General features: G+C 38.1%; 1 protein-coding gene across 5 annotated transcripts in view; it reads left to right on the top strand.

The window, feature by feature from the left end:
• The window catches only part of atp8a1 (ATPase phospholipid transporting 8A1), a 348,145-nt gene that overhangs the window by 149,060 nt on the left and 180,774 nt on the right, over positions 1-18,311 (top strand). For all 5 annotated transcript variants that reach the window (XM_059647441.1, XM_059647433.1, XM_059647431.1 and 2 more), the window contains 2 exons: positions 1,260-1,332; positions 11,292-11,397. In XM_059647441.1, coding sequence (XP_059503424.1) covers positions 1,260-1,332; positions 11,292-11,397 — 179 coding nt within the window. The remainder of the gene's footprint in view (positions 1-1,259; positions 1,333-11,291; positions 11,398-18,311) is intronic.

Below are 18,311 nucleotides of genomic sequence, written 5' to 3'. Positions count from 1 at the left end.
ATTTGGAACACATTTTTTGTTTTATTTCATAGAATCTTTCATAAAATCCCCCCAGTATGGAAACAGCCCCTTCAGTCCAACAAGTCCACACTGATCCTCAGAATATCCCACCCAGACCCATCCCCAGACACTATGGGCAATTTAGCGTGACCAGTCCACCTAGCTTGCACATCTTTGGATTGTTCTATGTATATCATCAGGAGGCTGATTTATTCGAGGTGACAGTTTCTAAAAGTGGAAATGAATGGCTTGCTTTACTACACCGAAAAGGGATTTGTGGATTAAAAATACATTCCGGTTTTGCTGGGGCAGTTTAAAAAAAAATGCTTGACCTTTAAAACATACAACATGATTCCTCTAAGTATAACGCTCAGGAGATTTTGCTAAGGATTACAGCATGCATTCTAGCATGTCAAGCTGACCTTGCTGTCCAGTTCCATTTTCTGGTTTCACTATGCTGACAAAATTGAGATTTATGTGATCGGTAAGCAAATGAAAGAGTGCTCAATTACTTTTGCTTATGTCTTGGTTTTTCTCATCTATTCCATGGTATTTATTCTTGAATTGCATAGTTCTTTTCTTGTTCGTGAGCTCCTCTGAGTTCTCAATACCTCAGCATTAATTTTTTTACATATGCAATGAAGCTTTTGAAGTGGAAGAATTTAGGATCGGAACCTACAAGGGAATTTGTATGCTACTTATTAAAGATAGGTTGAGAATTATTCCTGTAGAAAGGGGAAAGAAAAACGTACCCAAATGTATAAGACTTTTCTTCAAGAAAGAGAACCGCCAGTTAATTACCTCGAATTTTCTGCATCTCAAGTGCACTAGACCAGAAAACCTCAAAACTTTATAGAGCTTTGAAGTAAATACGATCTGTCCACTATTTTTAAAAAAGTCATTGGTGTATAAACACTTCAAATTGCTTTCAAGAAATGATTTTCAGTCTAGACCTGCAGTTCTTCTGGAAAAAAAAACTCTTTCAGACACGGTTTATAGTTCATTACAGAGTATTGATTTTCACAGAAGTTGAATTATTGTAGCCATTGAAATAGATGGTCGAATAGTAAAATCTTGCAGTTGCATTTTGTGCTTCCAGCAATGGATTTTCTTTTGACTAACACTGATAATATCTCAGGATGTTGTGCCGTGCTATTCAAAGTACTTTTACCGCATATAGTTTGTATCTTGAGAAAGATAGATTGTGAACTGATGAAACATATCCAATAAATTCTTCATTTTATTCTTTTTCACTCAAGGAAAGGTGAATCATCAAATGAAGAAAATGCATTTCAAGATCCTTCTCTACTGGAAAATCTTCAAGGCAATCATGTAAGTAGCACTTTTTTGAGAAATTACCATCTTAATCAATATTTTATTTATAATTAAATATATAATGAAGTTACTTTAATAAAAGCAGGGCTACAGAGATAAGTTGGGGTGTGGGTCTGGATTGGGTGCTGTTTGGAGGGTCAGTGTGGACTTGATAGGCTGAAAGGCCTGTTTCCACACTGTAGGGATTCTATAAAAAGAAGCACAGTGATAGTTTAAAATTTGCTCCATATCCACTGTTATGACAATCCTCTATTATCACTGGGCTGTTAATCCAGAGACCCAGATAATGTTTTTGGAAACCCGGGTTCAAACCCCATCACAACAGGTGATGAAATTTGAATTTAATAAAGTATCCAGAATTAAGAGCCTAATGATGACCATGAATCCATTGTCGATTGTCGGAAAGACTCGTCTAAGTTCACAAATGTCCCTTGGGGAAGGAAACTGCCATCCTTACCTGGTCTGGTCTGCGTATGACTTCAGACCCACAGCAATGTGGTTGACTCTTAACTGCCCTCTGGGCATTTAGGATGGTCAGTAAATGTGGCCTAGCCAGCAATGCCCTTTATTCTGTGAATGAATAAAGGAACTACTCCCTGATTCTTGGTTGAAAAGGTGTAATTGATTAACTCGTTGGTATCTCGATACAAGAGATAAAGAAGGACCAGATTTTGATTCACCAGTCTAATTCAGGTTACTAAACATCATTTATCAGACTAAACTGAGACATGGTTAACTTTATCTTGGATAAATGTTATTGCCTCTCACTCAGTTTTCTGACCTTGTGGCTGTTGTTGTACATGCTAATGGAAATAAATGCAGAACTGAGTGAAATGAAAATTTGGTGATGTGAACTGCATATACAATGTTGCAATAAACCTGAGATAGAAACAAGTTTGCCAGGGAATACTTCATACAATCCTTACAGTCCTCACCCCTACTAAACTATCCCTGTAACCCTGCATTTCCCTTGGCTAATCCACTTGGTCTGCACATCTTTGGATACTATTGGCAATTTATCGTGGCCAATTCATCTACCATGCACATCTTTGGACTGTGGGAGGAAGCCAGAGCACCTGGAGAAAGCCCACGCAGACGCTGGGAGAATGTGCAGACTCCGCACTGAAAATCACCTGAGGAATCGAACCTGGGTCCCTGTGCCATGAGGCAGCAGTGCTAACCATTGACCCACCATGCTGCCACACTTATTTTCACATTTTCTTTGTCTGATAGCCAGTGGAACAAAAAAACAGGATTGGGCCATGCAGCCCCTTGAGCCTCTTCTACCAGCAAATGAGATCATAGTTGATCTGCGACCTAACTCCTTTTCCTGCCTTTGGTGCAAATCCCTTAAAACCTTTGCTCAACAATAATTTATCTTTGTCGGATTTAAAATTAACAACTGATGTGGCATCATCTGCCACTTGTGGAAGAGAGTTCCAAACCCCCCTCCTCTCCTTTTGTGTGCAGAAGAGCTTCCTAACATCTTTCCTGCATGATCTGGCCCTAATTTCTAGATCTGGCCCGAAGTTCTGGATGGACAGTGGTTTCCTTGTCTGTGAATCAGTGTATTAGATTGTATTGCCAAACAATGTAACCCCTGTTTATTCTTCATAGTGTACAGCTGATACATTAAAGTATGCAAGCACTTTAAGTTTTGTTATCAGGCCATGCACAAGCAGTATATAATAACAAATAAGTTGTGCTTGGCGTGCATGAGAAATTATAGATTACTGCACAGCTAAGCAGCCCAGAGGTTATGTTACTGCTAAGCTACTTAATCATTGAATAATGTCTCTTAACTGAAATATAACTAAAGAGTTATGAATAAAGGGATGCATTTCCAGGACACTTGGAAGTAGAATTAATTTAACCTGTATAGTTTATTGGAGAAATTAAGTTTGGAACACTGGTCTTCAGTAGTCTCTGTTCAGAAAGATATTGATGCAAGTTTAAAATATATAGTTGTTTTATTGTTTCACAGGATGTAAACATTGCTTGCTAGGCATTTATTGCTCATTCCTAATTCCCCTTGAAAAGGTGGTGATAAACCACCCTGAACCATGGCACTCCATGTGGGATAGGTACACCCACGGACTGTTAGAATATGAGTTCCAAGATCATAACCCTGCAACAGTAGCTCTGCAATAGAGTAGTACATGGGCCAGAAAAGAGAGCAGAATTTGAGCTTTTATAGCAATTCAGGAGTTTCACAGCTGGTTTTTGTCATTCCATCTTTTTACTCAAATTCTTTAACTATTAGACGAGACCTTTGGATTACTAGTATTCTAATATATAACTGCAGCACTGCCTGTGTTGTAGAACTAAAGCCAGAATGCCATCAAAATATAGGGTCAGATCTACAGGAGGCCACTCCGTTCGTTCTCCTGTTAAGACGGAGCTCTGTACTTCTGACAGGGGATTCCAATCAGAGCAGCTTCAGAAATGCAAAGCGGACTTCAAATTTCGCAGATCCTTTGCAGTGCAGGATTGATAAGGCAGTCCAACAATGCCTTATTTTACATGGCAGTAATTGTTGTAGTTGGTGATTTAAATGTCCAGCATCTCACACAGCCACTATGGCCATACCTCTGAAAGAGCAAGTATATATGTAATTGTGAGATTAGGGAACCTGGGGGTAGGTACCAAGTGGAAGATGAAAGGCGGTGTGTTGGGGCTAGGGGTTAGATGTGAGAGTTTGGAGGAGATAAAGCAGGGTGTGTTTTTTTTAGGGGGGGGAGATCAGTTTAATGGTATCTCAAGAGTAAGACTAGGTATTTAATAGTTTAACTTCTCCTGAGTCGCTATTTTCTTAACTTCTTCTGTGCAGTAACCCTCCAAATTATTTGATTTGAGTGGATTTTTTTAAGATTTCTACCATAGGGGAATTGCCCAGCAGAATTTTTGATTTCCGCCTCAGATTTTCAGGGATTCCACAATGTCCCCTCAACAGAAATGACTATCTGGACATCAGAAAATCTGGATTAGGGTTGAATTTTTCCACTGGGTTTTGAAGTTGAGTCAGAATTGCTTGCCCTGTACCATAGCCATAGCACTATAATATCAGTTGGCACCAGAGCAGGATGGAACATCCAAGAACATACATTTTTGCTCAGAACTGTTGATTTGGTGAAATATGAAAAATGCGAAGCATACTTTAAATGCTATCCCATGGTTATGCTGAAGACGGAGTCATCAAATAAACAGTGCGTAATGAAGGCACTGGGATGTTTTGTAGAGCCTACAGCTGATCTCACATTAGACTGATTCTGAAAACTATTGTGGCTTGCACTCATTATGGTATGTATAGTTTGTTCATCCTCTGGCTGGGACCGTACCTGATTGGAAGACCTTTACTGGTAACAAGGTCATAGGTAATAAATTTTAATTTGGGAAAAATCTGATCTCTGAGGAAAGTAAGATCAAGGGAAATCTATTACATCACTGATCCTGATTACCTTCTGTACGTTACCTTTCCATTGTAGCGTTCAACTGTGAGAGTCATCTGTGATGTTTTTGTTTGTAATTTCCTAAATTCTTGCATCTGGCTGAAATGTATTTTCATGTATTTGCTTTGCTATTAATTACTTAAGCCAAATAACTGACACTGGTTTTCAGAGCTTTATAAGCAATTTTAGTTACCAAGTTATTTCAGTTGCCTAATGAGTTATTGGATCATGCAAAATTTTCCAATATAGAAAGCTTACTGTGTTTTAAGTTCATTGCCTTTGGCTATATTTTTGATGATTTATTTTGAAACAGCACTCCAGGTTTTTTTGATGTGGTTTTTAGTAGAATTTCTGTGTTGTTACATAAATATTTATACTTTCTATTTATTTTCATAATATTTGGTTTTAGATTTTTGAAATTGATCTAGTGGTGTATGTGTTTTCTGTCTGTCTGAAGGGGTTTAATAATTAACTTGTAAATATTTCTATAGCTGTGTGAATTTAAAAAAACATACTGTATTAGAGAGAAGGACTTCCTGGTGAGTAATGGGGATTTGTTTATATTGGCAGAGTTGATGAACAAACAACGTAAGGCATCAAGCTTTCAGATAAAAGATTCTGGAATTGTTTTCTTTTGTGTTTAGGAAAAACACCCTTACCTTAGGGATTAGAAAAAACTGTTGTGTGTCACAGCATTAAGTGCTGGGCCCACAATTACTTACAATTAATATAAGAGGTAATATATACAGATAGTGATAGTTGCATTCTTGTGTGACCTTTGCACTATAGAAAACCACTATTGGAAATCATGTTATAAGGAAATAGCGATAGAAAATCACAGTACCAGTACAGCAGAAACGTTGCATTATCCAGACAGCATCCACTATTGATTAATTTTGTTACAGCAAATTCGCGTTAACGGAGCATGCATTATAGCAGAACTACCTGTACTGTAGCCAAGTTTGCAGAAGATACAGGAATAGATGTGAAAACAAGATCTGAGGATAAGTTGGGGCAAACACTTTAAGTCATTGAACAAAAACTTGGTAGAAGGAGAGTAACGAAAAGAAATGTAAGATTATGCAATTTGGTAGGAAGAAAAGAGGAGCTGACTATCTCTTAAATAGAGAAAGACTGCAGAAAGCTATAGAACGGAGGATTTTGGGAGTCCTTGTCCATGAATCACTGGGCAATCGGGAAAGCATTTGAAATGTTGACCTTTATTTCAAAGGGAACAGAGTATAAAATTAGGGAGGTTTTGCTAAAATAATACGAGCCATACCACAACTGGAATATTATGAACAGTTTTGAGCCCTACATCTAAGCAAAGATATACTAGCATTGGCGGCCGTGCAGAGAAGTTTTATGGTTTCACTTTGGGACTGAAATCTAGCCTGAAGCTGGATGAGTAGAACAGTTGGTTCCGAGAAATGTGGATAGATTTTTGCTCAACAGATCTAAAACTATGTCAGTATGAGGAGTTTAGTTTAAAAGTTCTGTCCCAAAGTTGTTTGCTCAAAACTATGAAGAAGGCAACAAAAATGAAATGGATACTAGGTGCTACGTTTCTAGTATCTTTCAGAAGGGAGCACAGCTGATGAGAAATGTTCAGAAGCCAAAAAGGCTGTTCCTGTAGATTGTGCAGTCGGTGTAACAGCCATCAAAATGTTCCCTTGGAGCAAAATTTAACAGTAGGTAAGCAATCAAACTGCTGAAAATTGAAACAACTTTGGTATTGTAATGTCTCACTCAAAAGGTGTTAAAGTTGTGACACAAGTTGAAAAGATAATCACATATTATCATTTTTAAAATATTGTAATGAGTTAAATTTGATTTTAATCACCTATCTGCTGGATCCATTGCTGAATCCATCTTTTGCATACTTGTTTTATTATATCAAACAGCTGGTCTCTTTATAGTTTTGTATTTATTTTTATGTAAACCTACGTGGAAACCTATAAACTAAAATATTCTGTTGTGGAAGAGACAAAAATACATCTTTAATCGTCATTTCTGGAAGTGCAAAGTAAGAAAAGTTGGTGGTCTTCGCGCAGATTTCTGTTTTTAAAAATCAACATGCTTTAAACGGTGTGGTTATGGAATTTACTTTTCATGGAACAAAGTAACAAATCAATGTGCCAATGCAAGCACCTGAGTTTATTTAAATGTCAATTACTGTGCACTATGCATGTGCATTGCACATGTGTAAGCATTGAAGCAATAAAAATATTTGCTGTTCACAAATATTGTCAATGCACCACTGCTTGAACAGTTTGAGGGTCATTAAGCACAGCCATTCAATCTGACAAACACTTTTGCACTCCAATGTTTCAAAATTATTTTCATTCCAATCTGCCATCACCTGGCTTTAAAATGCACTGCACTGCAAATCCTGCCATAAGCCTGACTGGCAAATATCCAGAGTTTTCTTTGGTTCAGTTCTTTACAACAATATTAAGAAAAACTTCTTTTTAGGTACAGCCTTTACAACCTGGGTACATCGCAGAACATCTTCCCTTTAAGATTTTAAAGTGCAGGAACAAAATAGTGTTTAAGTGTAGGCATTTAGTTATATTGTAGGAAAACAGCAGCCAGTTTGTGCCTAGAAAGGTTCTGCCACACATCCTTCATTCAACATGACTAAAAATGGATCAACTATTAACTAGTTTATCCTTTGTTCTTCAAATCATGCAATGAGATATTTTATGCCTATTTGAGATGGTAGTTGGAGCTCTGCTTTAATATTGAATCATGTCATCCCTAAAGGTGTAGCATGCGCTTGGGCTGCATCGACATAATGAATTCAAGCTTTTGCAGTGATACTCGAGCTCCTAAAATTCCAGTGCACGACCTTATAACTCTAAACAAGCATGACACCCAAAGAAAATAATGTGTAAACAAAAATATTTACATCTTTCCTGCTTATTTCAGAATTCTAGTTGTGCAACAAATTAAAGTTGAGATACAAAAACAGAAATTGATAGAAAATCTCAGCAGGCCTAAGGAAAAGTCACTGGACCTGAAACATTAACTCTGATTTCTCTTCATGGATGCTGTCAGACCCGCTGAGCTTTTCCAGCAATTTGTTTTTGTTTCTGATTTACAGCATTCGCAGTTCTTCCAGTTTTTATTTAGATTTGAGATTCCAAGATTGAAGCAAGTCCTGTTTTTTTAATGCAAGTGCAGTCTTAGCAGCTAGCATTTGACTGTAGAAACAGCAGGTTACTTTTTTAAAAAAGTTGAATATATCATAATAAAGCTCCCTTCTTCTATAACATATTTCTTTGCAAGTTTAATCTGTATCCAAGATAAGTGCAGCAACTCCATTGTTCAGTTTAAATGGCCTGTCAGATGACAAAATGATGCCCTCAGACTATAAAATGTAGGAGCAGATGTACACCATTTGCCCCTCCATGTCTGTTCTGCCATTCAATGAAATCTGATCATCCTTAACTCCACTTCTGTGAGAGATAATGGGAACTGCAGATGCTGGAGAATCTGAGATCACAAAGCATGGAGCTGGATGAACACAGCAGGCCAAGCTCCTAAGATGCTGGTTGGCCTGCTGTGTTCATCCGTAGAACATAGAACATTACAACACAGTACAGGCCCTTCGGCCCTCAATGTTGTGCCGACCTGTCATACCGATCTCAAGCCCATCTAACCTACACTGTTCCATGTACATCCATATGCTTATCCAATGACGCCTTAAATGTACCTAAAGTTGGCGAATCTACTACCGTTGCAGGCAAAGCATTCCATTCCCTTACTACTCTCTGAGTAAAGAAACTACCTCTGACATCTGTCCTATATCTTTCGCCCCTCAATTTAAAGCTATGCCCCCTCGTGCTCGCCGTCACCATCCTAGGAAAAAGGCTCTCCCTATCCACCCTATCTAACCCTCTGATTATTTTATATGTTTCAATTAAGTCACCTCTCAACCTTCTTCTCTCTAATGAAAACAGCCTCAAGTCCCTCAGCCTTTCCTCGTAAGACCTTCCCTCCATACCAGGCAACATCCTAGTAAATCTCCTCTACACCCTTTCCAAAGCTTCCACATCCTCCTTATAATGCGGTGACCAGAACTGTACGCAATACTCCAAGTGCGGCCGCACCAGAGTTTTGTACAACTTCACCATGCCCTCTTGGTTCCGGAACTCGATCCCTCTATTAATAAAAGCTAAAACACTGTATGCCTTCTTAACAGCCCTGTCAACCTGGGTGGCAACTTTCAAGGATCTGTGTACATGGACACCTGAGATCTCTCTGCTCATCTACACTGCTAAGAATCTTACCATTAGCCCTGTACTATGCCTTCGGTTACTCCTACCAAAGTGCATCACCTCACACTTGTCTGCATTAAACTCCATTTGCCACCTCTCAGCCCAGCTCTGCAGCTTATCTATGTCTCTCTGCAACCTACAGCATCCTTCGTCACTATCCACAACTCCACCAACCTTAGTGTCGTCTGCAAATTTACTAACCCATCCTTCTACGCCCTCATCCAGGTCATTTATAAAATTGACAAACAGCAGTGGTCCCAACACTGACCCTTGCGGTACACCACTAGTAACTGCTCTCCAGGATGAACATTTCCCATCAACTACCACCGTCTGTCTTCTTTCAGCAAGCCAATGTCCGATCCAAACTGCTATATCTCCCACAATGCCATTCCTCCGCATTTTGTACAATAGCCTACTGTGGGGAACCTTATCGAACGCCTTGCTGAAATCCATATACACCACATCATCCGGTTTACACTCATCTATCTGTTTGGTCACCTTCTCAAAGAACTCAAAAAGGTTTGTGAGGCACGACCTTCCCTTCACAAAACCGTGCTGACTATCCCTAATCAATTTGTTCTTTTCTAGATGATTATAAATCCTATCCCTTATAACCTTTTCCAACACTTTACCAACAACTGAGGTAAGGCTCACTCCAGCTCCACACTTTGTTATCTCCACTTTTGTGAAGCTTTTGGAGGAGAAAGGCTGCTCAGGCAGTGGCATATGGATTTTGTATTTTATGTTAGTTATAAAGGTGGTGGAATTAAAGAAATTTGTGCCAGTCACTTCTGGCCAGTCAGCTAGAACATTGACATAGGCTGTAGTTGGGCCTGTGATACAAGAAGAAAGGAGGAGAATCCTGTATGCTTGATCAAATTAGTTTTCTTTTATAACCTTTTCTAAGTTAATGCATAGTTTTTCGATAGCTCTTAAACATACTTATTTTCCAGATTTCAGTTTCCCTGCATGTTTCAATATACAATCACTGCATATTTTCAATATTCTCATGATTTCATTAAATTAATTTTTATGCCATATTGGAATCTATGAAGTATGTGTAATTTAGTTATGATCTTATTTCATTTCATAAAACAATGCACATTGTAAAATGTCATTTCCTGTAAAGCCACTGAAAGTGAAATGAAAACATGCATCACAGGGTTTTCTCTATTCTCCTAAAGCTGCTGATCCATAACCATTGGAAAGCTATGTATGTTGTAGTGTCTAGTGTCTGGACAGAATTTAAATCTAAAATGGTTACATATTTTATTACGTTGCTGAGCATATCATTCCCTTAGCTCTGAATGTTCAATCACAAAAAGTAGAAATCAGTTTTGCACTATCAACACTTAGGGTTAAGCTCATTTGGAAACAAGACAAAGATCCAAGTTGATTTAACGACAATTAAAACAAACGTGGTCAGACAATCGATCTATGTTGCTCATCTTTTCATCACCATTAATCATCTAGCTAACTGATGCCCTTCTGTAGGTTAACAAGGTCATTATCAATGTAAATAAAGCCTTGCAGTTGATTTCTACAGTTAATAGAACTGAAAAGGGGCCTTGTGCAGTGGCAGTACCCCTATCTTTGAGCTGGGAGGCATGTGTTCAACTCCCACCTGCTCCAGAGGTGTGCAATAACTTCTATGATTAGAAAATACCTTGAACTGAAAAGTAGGAAAGCTATGAAAAAATGACATACAACCTCAGTTAGATTACATCCAATTATTAAACACAGATCTGATTTCTATATGGCAAGAGCAAGAAAAAGAATACCAGAATTGAGGTTACAACTGTCAAGAATACTGAACAAGCTTGAGACTCTCTTCTGTAGAAAGGAGAAAGCTGACTGGTGACCTAAAGTGATTAAGAAAATAAGGTAGATTAATAGACTAGGTGTAGAGCTGAATGCACATGGAGAATTCAGAAATTTCTTTTTACTCAGAATGCTTAGTAGGTAGAAGTGACCACCGCATTGAGGCAAAAAGTAAATGAATGAATTTTAGGGAGAAAGGAATAGAAGGAAATGGATGAAGTCAGGCTGCAGGTGACTACTGTTGAATATAATTGGCTGAATGGCTTGTTCAAGATCTGCCAAAGCTATGTAGATGGTAATTATGCAATAAAAATCCAGTTCAATTTTTTAATGTAATTTTTTGGCAAATTCTTTTGAGACATTCTTTTCCTGAACTTTGTTGATTTTTACTTTAACATCTTAGCCCACAGCACCAATCATTTGTGAGTTCCTGACAATGATGGCGATTTGTCATACAGCAGTACCTGAGAGAGAAGTTGACAAAATAATCTATCAAGCGTCATCCCCAGGTAAGAGATAATTCCTAAAAGTGAATTTAATTATGCTGCATAATTGAATGCTAAATAAACTTGTTTTTTAAGAAGCATGTTTTTGTTTAAAATAGTGTTCCAATGAAGCAACTAAAACATTGACTCATTTTTATACTTATGGAAATACATATGAACGCAAGATGATCGAAAATCACACTGCCATTTTGTTAGATAATAAAATTAAATTTGTAAACGTTATGGTGTAAATTATGTTAAAACATTAGTATGAATGTATTGTATTTCAGTTGGGTCATTTTTAACTCCTGTAGTTTGGATTCTGACATTTGTGAATTGGCTGATTTTTTTTTACAATAATGAATTCTGTCTCCACTAAACTAATATTAGATTTTTTACACACAAAAATACCTACAGGGAGCCCCAATTATAGATGGCTGGATCATGGATCAGCACTGTACCAGCACAATGAGTAGTTTGAGATTTTATCCATTTGTCTCGAATGTCTTAGATCATTCATGTTAAATGACCTGTATCGTTACAAACTGTTGTTGGAGTTGCTCAATATGGAGTATTATGCCTTTGCATTGTTGAAGAGCAGATGGACAAAACTACAAGGTGTACACAAATTTGTCCCAGTATTCTGCATGCTCAGATTTCTGGTGGATGTTACATTTAGCTAGATGTTGATATCTTCAGGACGTTAGATGCCTTCAAGGCAGAGATCGACGAATGCTTGATTTCACAAGGAATCAAGGTCTATGGGGAGAGTACAGGGAAGTGGAGTTGAAATGCCCATCAGCCATGATTTAAATGGCGGAGCGGACTTGATGGGCTGAATGGCCTTACTTCCACTCCTATGTCTTATGGTCTTATGATATTTTAAACCAGGGTGCGAAAAATGCCATGGTCTTTCTCACTTTCCTACAAGTGTAGAAAAGTCCCAATGCCATATAAGCTTATGCCACATTAGATTCCAGTACAAACTATTCCATGCCACAATTTAGAACATACAAGTATTTACTGACTTCTAGTCCACATGCAATATCCAGGAGTAAAATATGAATTAGTTTTATGACAAAGTAGGGAAAGTGTAGCAAGAGAAGATTCCAGCATACATTGGCATGAAGTTAATATTAATTTCTTAATCGTCATATTTTGCTAATAAATGTGAATGGTTTACCTACTTTGAGCTGAAATAGTATTACATAACATTATCACTGTGAATGAACCTGCTGGGCGGCTGTTGCAAATGAGAAAAGTTGGCTGTGAACTTAAGGTTTGCTTCATATTGAACAAAATATTCAGACAAATTCACTTGTTAATAAATTGACTTGTTAATATTCATTAACAATAAGTATATATACTTCATTCTGCAAGTACTATTAGCATCAAATTGCCTGCCGATTATCTGTTAGAGGTATCCAATGTTAGAGCACTTGCTGGTTTTTCATTATTTTTTATAATCTTTTATCAATTCTGGTTTGGAACAGAGCTAAAGATGACTTTTAAATTGTGGGCAACAGCTTTGGTTAAAAGGGAGACAAACCAAACAAGCTTTTGTTTTTTTGTAAGGCCAGGTCAAGAAATTCATTGCCGATTTGTTCCTGATCAAAAGGGTCTGTAGACACTTTGACACTGGGGAAGTGCATAATGTTTAAACAGAGAGCAGAAGTTACCTATTAATAAAGTTAGTACCTGAGAATTGGTTCCAGCAAGTCCAGAAAAGAAAGCACTTATTGCCCGGTCTTAATTGCCCTTGACTTGAGAGGCGCATTAGGACCACTTCAGAGATCAGTTAAGAGACAACCAAATTGCTGTGAATATGAAATCACGTGTAGGACAGATCAGGTAAGGACGACAAGAGTTCCTTCCACAAAGGGCATTGGAGAACCAGATGACAGCTTTCAATTTGAGACTTTGGTTGAATTCAAATTTCACCATCTGCCATGATGGGTTTTGAACCCATTTGCACAGACCATTAGTCTAGCAATCTGGAATACATTATGTCCATGCCTTCTCTCTAAACATTAGATGAGGCATTAGGGAGAGGCTAGCCAGCAATCCTCATTTCCACGAAAGAATAACGTCATCTTCAAATACGGTCTTTGATTCTGTCTTCAAGGCCTATTTTCCACCGGCTATTGTGTCTTGGGATTTGAATCCTGTATTGATCAATACTGGATTACTAAAATATACTAAGATCAAGTTTCTGGACATGGCATGAAAGCTAAACATTTAAAATCTCTGCAAATGGTTACCGCCACTTTGTATAAAATAGCCACTTGATTTATATATTTTTAGCTAATGAGAATATGTAGCATTTTTTCTTAATTCCTTTACTTCATTCTGGGAAATTCAAGTATTTACTATAAATGTTGGGTTAAGTAACTAGTTTAGTTGAAATTTAGCCATTTTTTGACAAAATAATTACAGTCAGATTCTTCTTTTTTTGTTTGATATAAGGGCCTGCCTTACAATAGTATTTTCTTTGGCACAAAACACAATCAAAATAAAAGTGCAACTAGTACTTAAAGGCTTAATAAATCTTCTCTACCTGTGCAACACTTTGGTCCCTATGATCTTAAATTACTCATGGATGAAAACTGCTGGTCTTGTTACACTACTTTGCATAGAAGTGAATAAAACTCTGCCTTCACCTGATTCTGTTTAATGTACAACTTATGACTGCTCTCTGGTGCCTCAGACTTCATTTCTTATGTTGCTGAGCCACATAGAATATGTAAGATAAAATTTTAATCCATTATTTTACAATATTAGTTTGTAGCAACTAAAGTAGTGGGTTGTTACAAGTTCCCTCCGTGTACTGTGATTAAGGAAAGCTGTTCAGACTTTTCACTTCTGATGACTTGCCAGTAGCCCCCTTCTGGAAATACTTATTAGGTTATACTTAATGAGGTCATGTCTACGATGTTTCTTTGCATCTACATAGGCTGTCGAGATGCATTGTAACAGTTCAATTTGAAGTATAATCGTTTGTGAGGTAGCAGAGTGCAGATGGCATGTGTGGAACTATCCTCTGGCAAGAAGTCAGTATCATCTCAGGATAATTATTTGGTAATACAGAACTTCAGTGTACCAGAGAAAAGGCACACTTAAACAGTTTTTTTTTCTTGCATATATCAGGAGAAATACCAATGTATGAGAAGTGTGTGTTGATTTGATTAGCAAGTTGACTCCGGTAGAGGTGTTTCCATAAAGTTGTGACATTTAGACAATGTCTGACAGCTAGTTAACAAGCTTCATTTAAAGTTAAAATGGGAAGATTTATTCTGATTGGTCAACGCATTACCCTGAGGAATAATCAAGATCAATGTTACCTAATTTGTTAAGTTGATTCAGACTAATTGTGTGCTCTGTTCTTTCTGTCTAAGCAAGTCCTTGTATATTGATATTTGTAGCTTCAATTATGCATATGTGTGCCATATTGAAAACCTGATCTGATACTCTTCAACGAGTTCTCAGCATATTTCTTAACACTCAGGATTGTTTGGTAAATGTTGTCTGATCATAAAAGAACATCTAATGTTGGGTAATAAAATGTGAGGCTGGATGAACACAGCAGGCCAAGCAGCATCTCAGGAGCATCCTGAGATGCTGCTTGGCCTGCTGTGTTCATCCAGCCTCACATTTTATTATCTTGGAATCTCCAGCATCTGCAGTTCCCATTATATCTAATGTTGGGCCTTGTTTTTGAATTATACAACACAGGCTGTTTGAATATGGTTGGTACTTTTTGTCTGTTGTGAACAGCTGGACTTTGGGCCAGCTTGAGCAGGATCAAAACTTAAATAAAATGTATTTTTTCAGGCTTCAGCGGAGGTAGAATGGCAAGAAATGTATTTTCAGCCATACCTTAACTACCACATGGACTAATCACATCTCTCCAGCAGTCTGAACCAGCCTGTATGCTTTCAACTGTGTGCTCTGGCCCTGATAGCTCTCAGGAACTGCTGTCAACATTTAGTTTGAAAACTCTGATCTCAAATGAAAAGCTTCCATCTGTTTGCTAATTTCTGAGTTAATACATTTTTGACTACCTACAGACCAGTTGGTTTGGCATTATTAATAGGAAATACGCTTGAAAGCATCATTAGGGATACAGAATATGGTTACTTACATATAGGAGAGCATATTAGGAATATTTAGTATGGCATCTGTAAAATGAGGTTATGCTTTACAAATTGGATTGTACCTTTTGAAGACTTAGTAAGGATGGCAGATAAGGCTAGGCATTATCTGCCTAGATTTCCAAAAAGGTTTTGATAAGATACTGACAAGATGCCTCTCTGCAAGGTTCTGTATTCATTGAGCTGAATTACAACTGACTCAATTCCAGCCAAAAGTAACTGCAGATTAATTTGGATTTCTATTATGACTGAGTAGTGGTACCTTGCAGTGTTTTTATTACTTTTTAAAAATTATCTATATGTAGAAATTGGCACCCTCTGTATGTTTGGTGTAATTTTCAAGGCTGCATGTGATGCTCAACTGATTTTAGGCGAATTGGTCTTGAGAAAGTATTAATTCGGAAAAGATGCATATACTGTAAGGAAAATATTCTATGCACATTGTTCAGAAATAAAGCTAAGACAGTGAAGAATCTGGCTGTAGAGCATAGATCTCCAGAAGGAAAACAAACAATACCATTGGGGACCGCTTTGCAGAACACCTCCGCTCAGTTTGCAATAAACAACTGCACCTCCCAGTCGCAAACCATTTCCACTCCCCCTCCCATTCTTTAGATGACATGTCCATCATGGGCCTCCTGCAGTGCCACAATGATGCCACCCGAAGGAACTCATATTCCGCTTGGGAACCCTGCAGCCCAATGGTATCAATGTGGACTTCACCAGCTTCAAAATCTCCCCTTCCCCCACTGCACCACACAACCAGCCCAGCTCTTCCCCTCCACCCACTGCATCCCAAAACCAGTCCAACCTGTCTCTGCCTCCCTAACCTGTTCCTCCTCTCACCCATCCCTTCCTCCCACACCAAGCCGCACCTCCATTTCCTACCTACTAACCTCATCCCACCTCCTTGACTTGTCCGTCTTCCCTGAACTGACCTATCCCCTCCCTACCTCCCCACCTAGCTTCTCTTCTCTTCATCTTCGTTCCGCCTCCCCCTCTCCCTATTTGTTCCAGAACCCTCACCCCATGCCCCTCTCTGATGAAGGATCTAGGCCCGAAACGTCAGCTTTTGTGCTCCTGAGATGCTGCTTGGCCTGCTGTGTTCTTCCAGCTTCACACTTTGTTATCTTGGATCCTCCAGCATCTGCAGTTCCCATTATCTCTGATACTTATTGGCTGAATGGCTTCCTGTTCCGTATTAGTGTGATTCTAAAAGGAGACTTGAGGAAAGTAATGCAGATGGGATAGTTAACAAAACATTTGTGACTTCTTTTCCATTCTATCGACATGTGAAAAATGAAAGCTTTTCACTCTATTTTACTATTATTTATCACTTATTGATACATCGCTATAATTCTTTATTCTTAGAACCATTATAATAAGTCTTTTCTGTACCTTTTATAAATTCTCCTTGTCCTGTCTGATGCACAGAATTGGAAACAGTCATCTGGAGCCAAGCAATGCTTTTATGTGGGCCTAAGAAAACTTCTGGGCTTTTGTATTCTATGCACTACGGAAAAGCTCAGAAGCCTACATGATCGTATAACTGCATCGCTAACATGTTATGTTGTCATCAGACCCTTGTGTACAAGTACATGTCTGTCACTTCCGATTTAATGTTCAAGTATTTAGAATATGTTTTTTCTCTTCATTCTTTCTACCAAAATGTATCAACTTCCACATCTCTGAATGGAATTTAATTTGCCACATGTCTTCTGCTGTCCGCTCCCATTCCACCAAGCTGCTGATATCCTTTCGAAATCAATTGCCGTCATCTTTTGATGATGAGTTGTCAACCTAAGACATGAATTCTGTTTTTATCCATAGATGCTGCCTGACCTGTTGAGTACTTACAGCGCTTCTTGTTTCATTTGAAAGTTCTAACATCTAGAGTATTTTGCTGTTGTACCGCCAATGCATTTGCAGCTATCATGTTATATACAAATTTTGCATATGAGCAACATGCACTTTATTCACTGTTTTTAATACAAATTCTCATCTAAATATTTCAATCAATTTCTATTTATCAACCATCAGCTCAGTTGCAGATTTTAATGAATAACAGACTTTCTTCTGAACATCCCTCATTAACATTAAGTAGACCTTAAGGCCATAAGACATAGGAGTGGAAGTAAGGCCATTCGGCCCATCGAGTCCACTCCACCATTCAAATCATGGCTGGACATTTCAACTCCACTTCCCTGCACTCTCCCCGTAGCCCTTGATTCCTTGTGAGATTAAGAATTTATCGATCTGTGCCTTGAATGTATCCAACGTCCCGGCCTCCACTACACTCCATGGCAGTGAATTCCACCAAGGTAGAAGCATAAACGTGATGCATTAATGCTTTTCTCAAAATCATTCATTAATTACATCATCAGAAGTCTGCAGTGCTGATGCTGTTCTGTTCCTTACAACTTGCTAGTGAGATTTATTGCAGCTTATCACTTTTTGGTTCTATATTATCTTGCCAATTTATAGTTAACATTTAATAGTTCTGAATTTTAAGCAAGTTTCTTTATTAAATTAATAAGGAAGGCTTATCTTCTCAAGCTTGCTTAGAATTATTGAAGAAGGCACTTTCATTTGTTCTGTTTATGTAAGTTACATGCTTTGCACATTCAAGACACTAACTTGTCCATGAGTTGTAGATTTGTTCACTGAGCTAGTAGGTTGGTTTGCAGACATTTTGTCACCATAACATCACCAGTGGTCCTCTGATGAAGCATTGTTGGTCTGTCCCGTTTTTTATTTATGTGGTCTGATCTGATATGGTGGGGGGGG

The sequence above is a fragment of the Stegostoma tigrinum genome, chromosome 1 (assembly GCF_030684315.1).
Source record: "Stegostoma tigrinum isolate sSteTig4 chromosome 1, sSteTig4.hap1, whole genome shotgun sequence".
In the NCBI taxonomy this organism is placed as follows: Eukaryota; Metazoa; Chordata; class Chondrichthyes; order Orectolobiformes; family Stegostomatidae; genus Stegostoma; species Stegostoma tigrinum.
The sequence above is the reverse complement of the archived record's forward strand: the minus strand, read 5'-3'. Positions and strand labels throughout refer to the sequence as shown.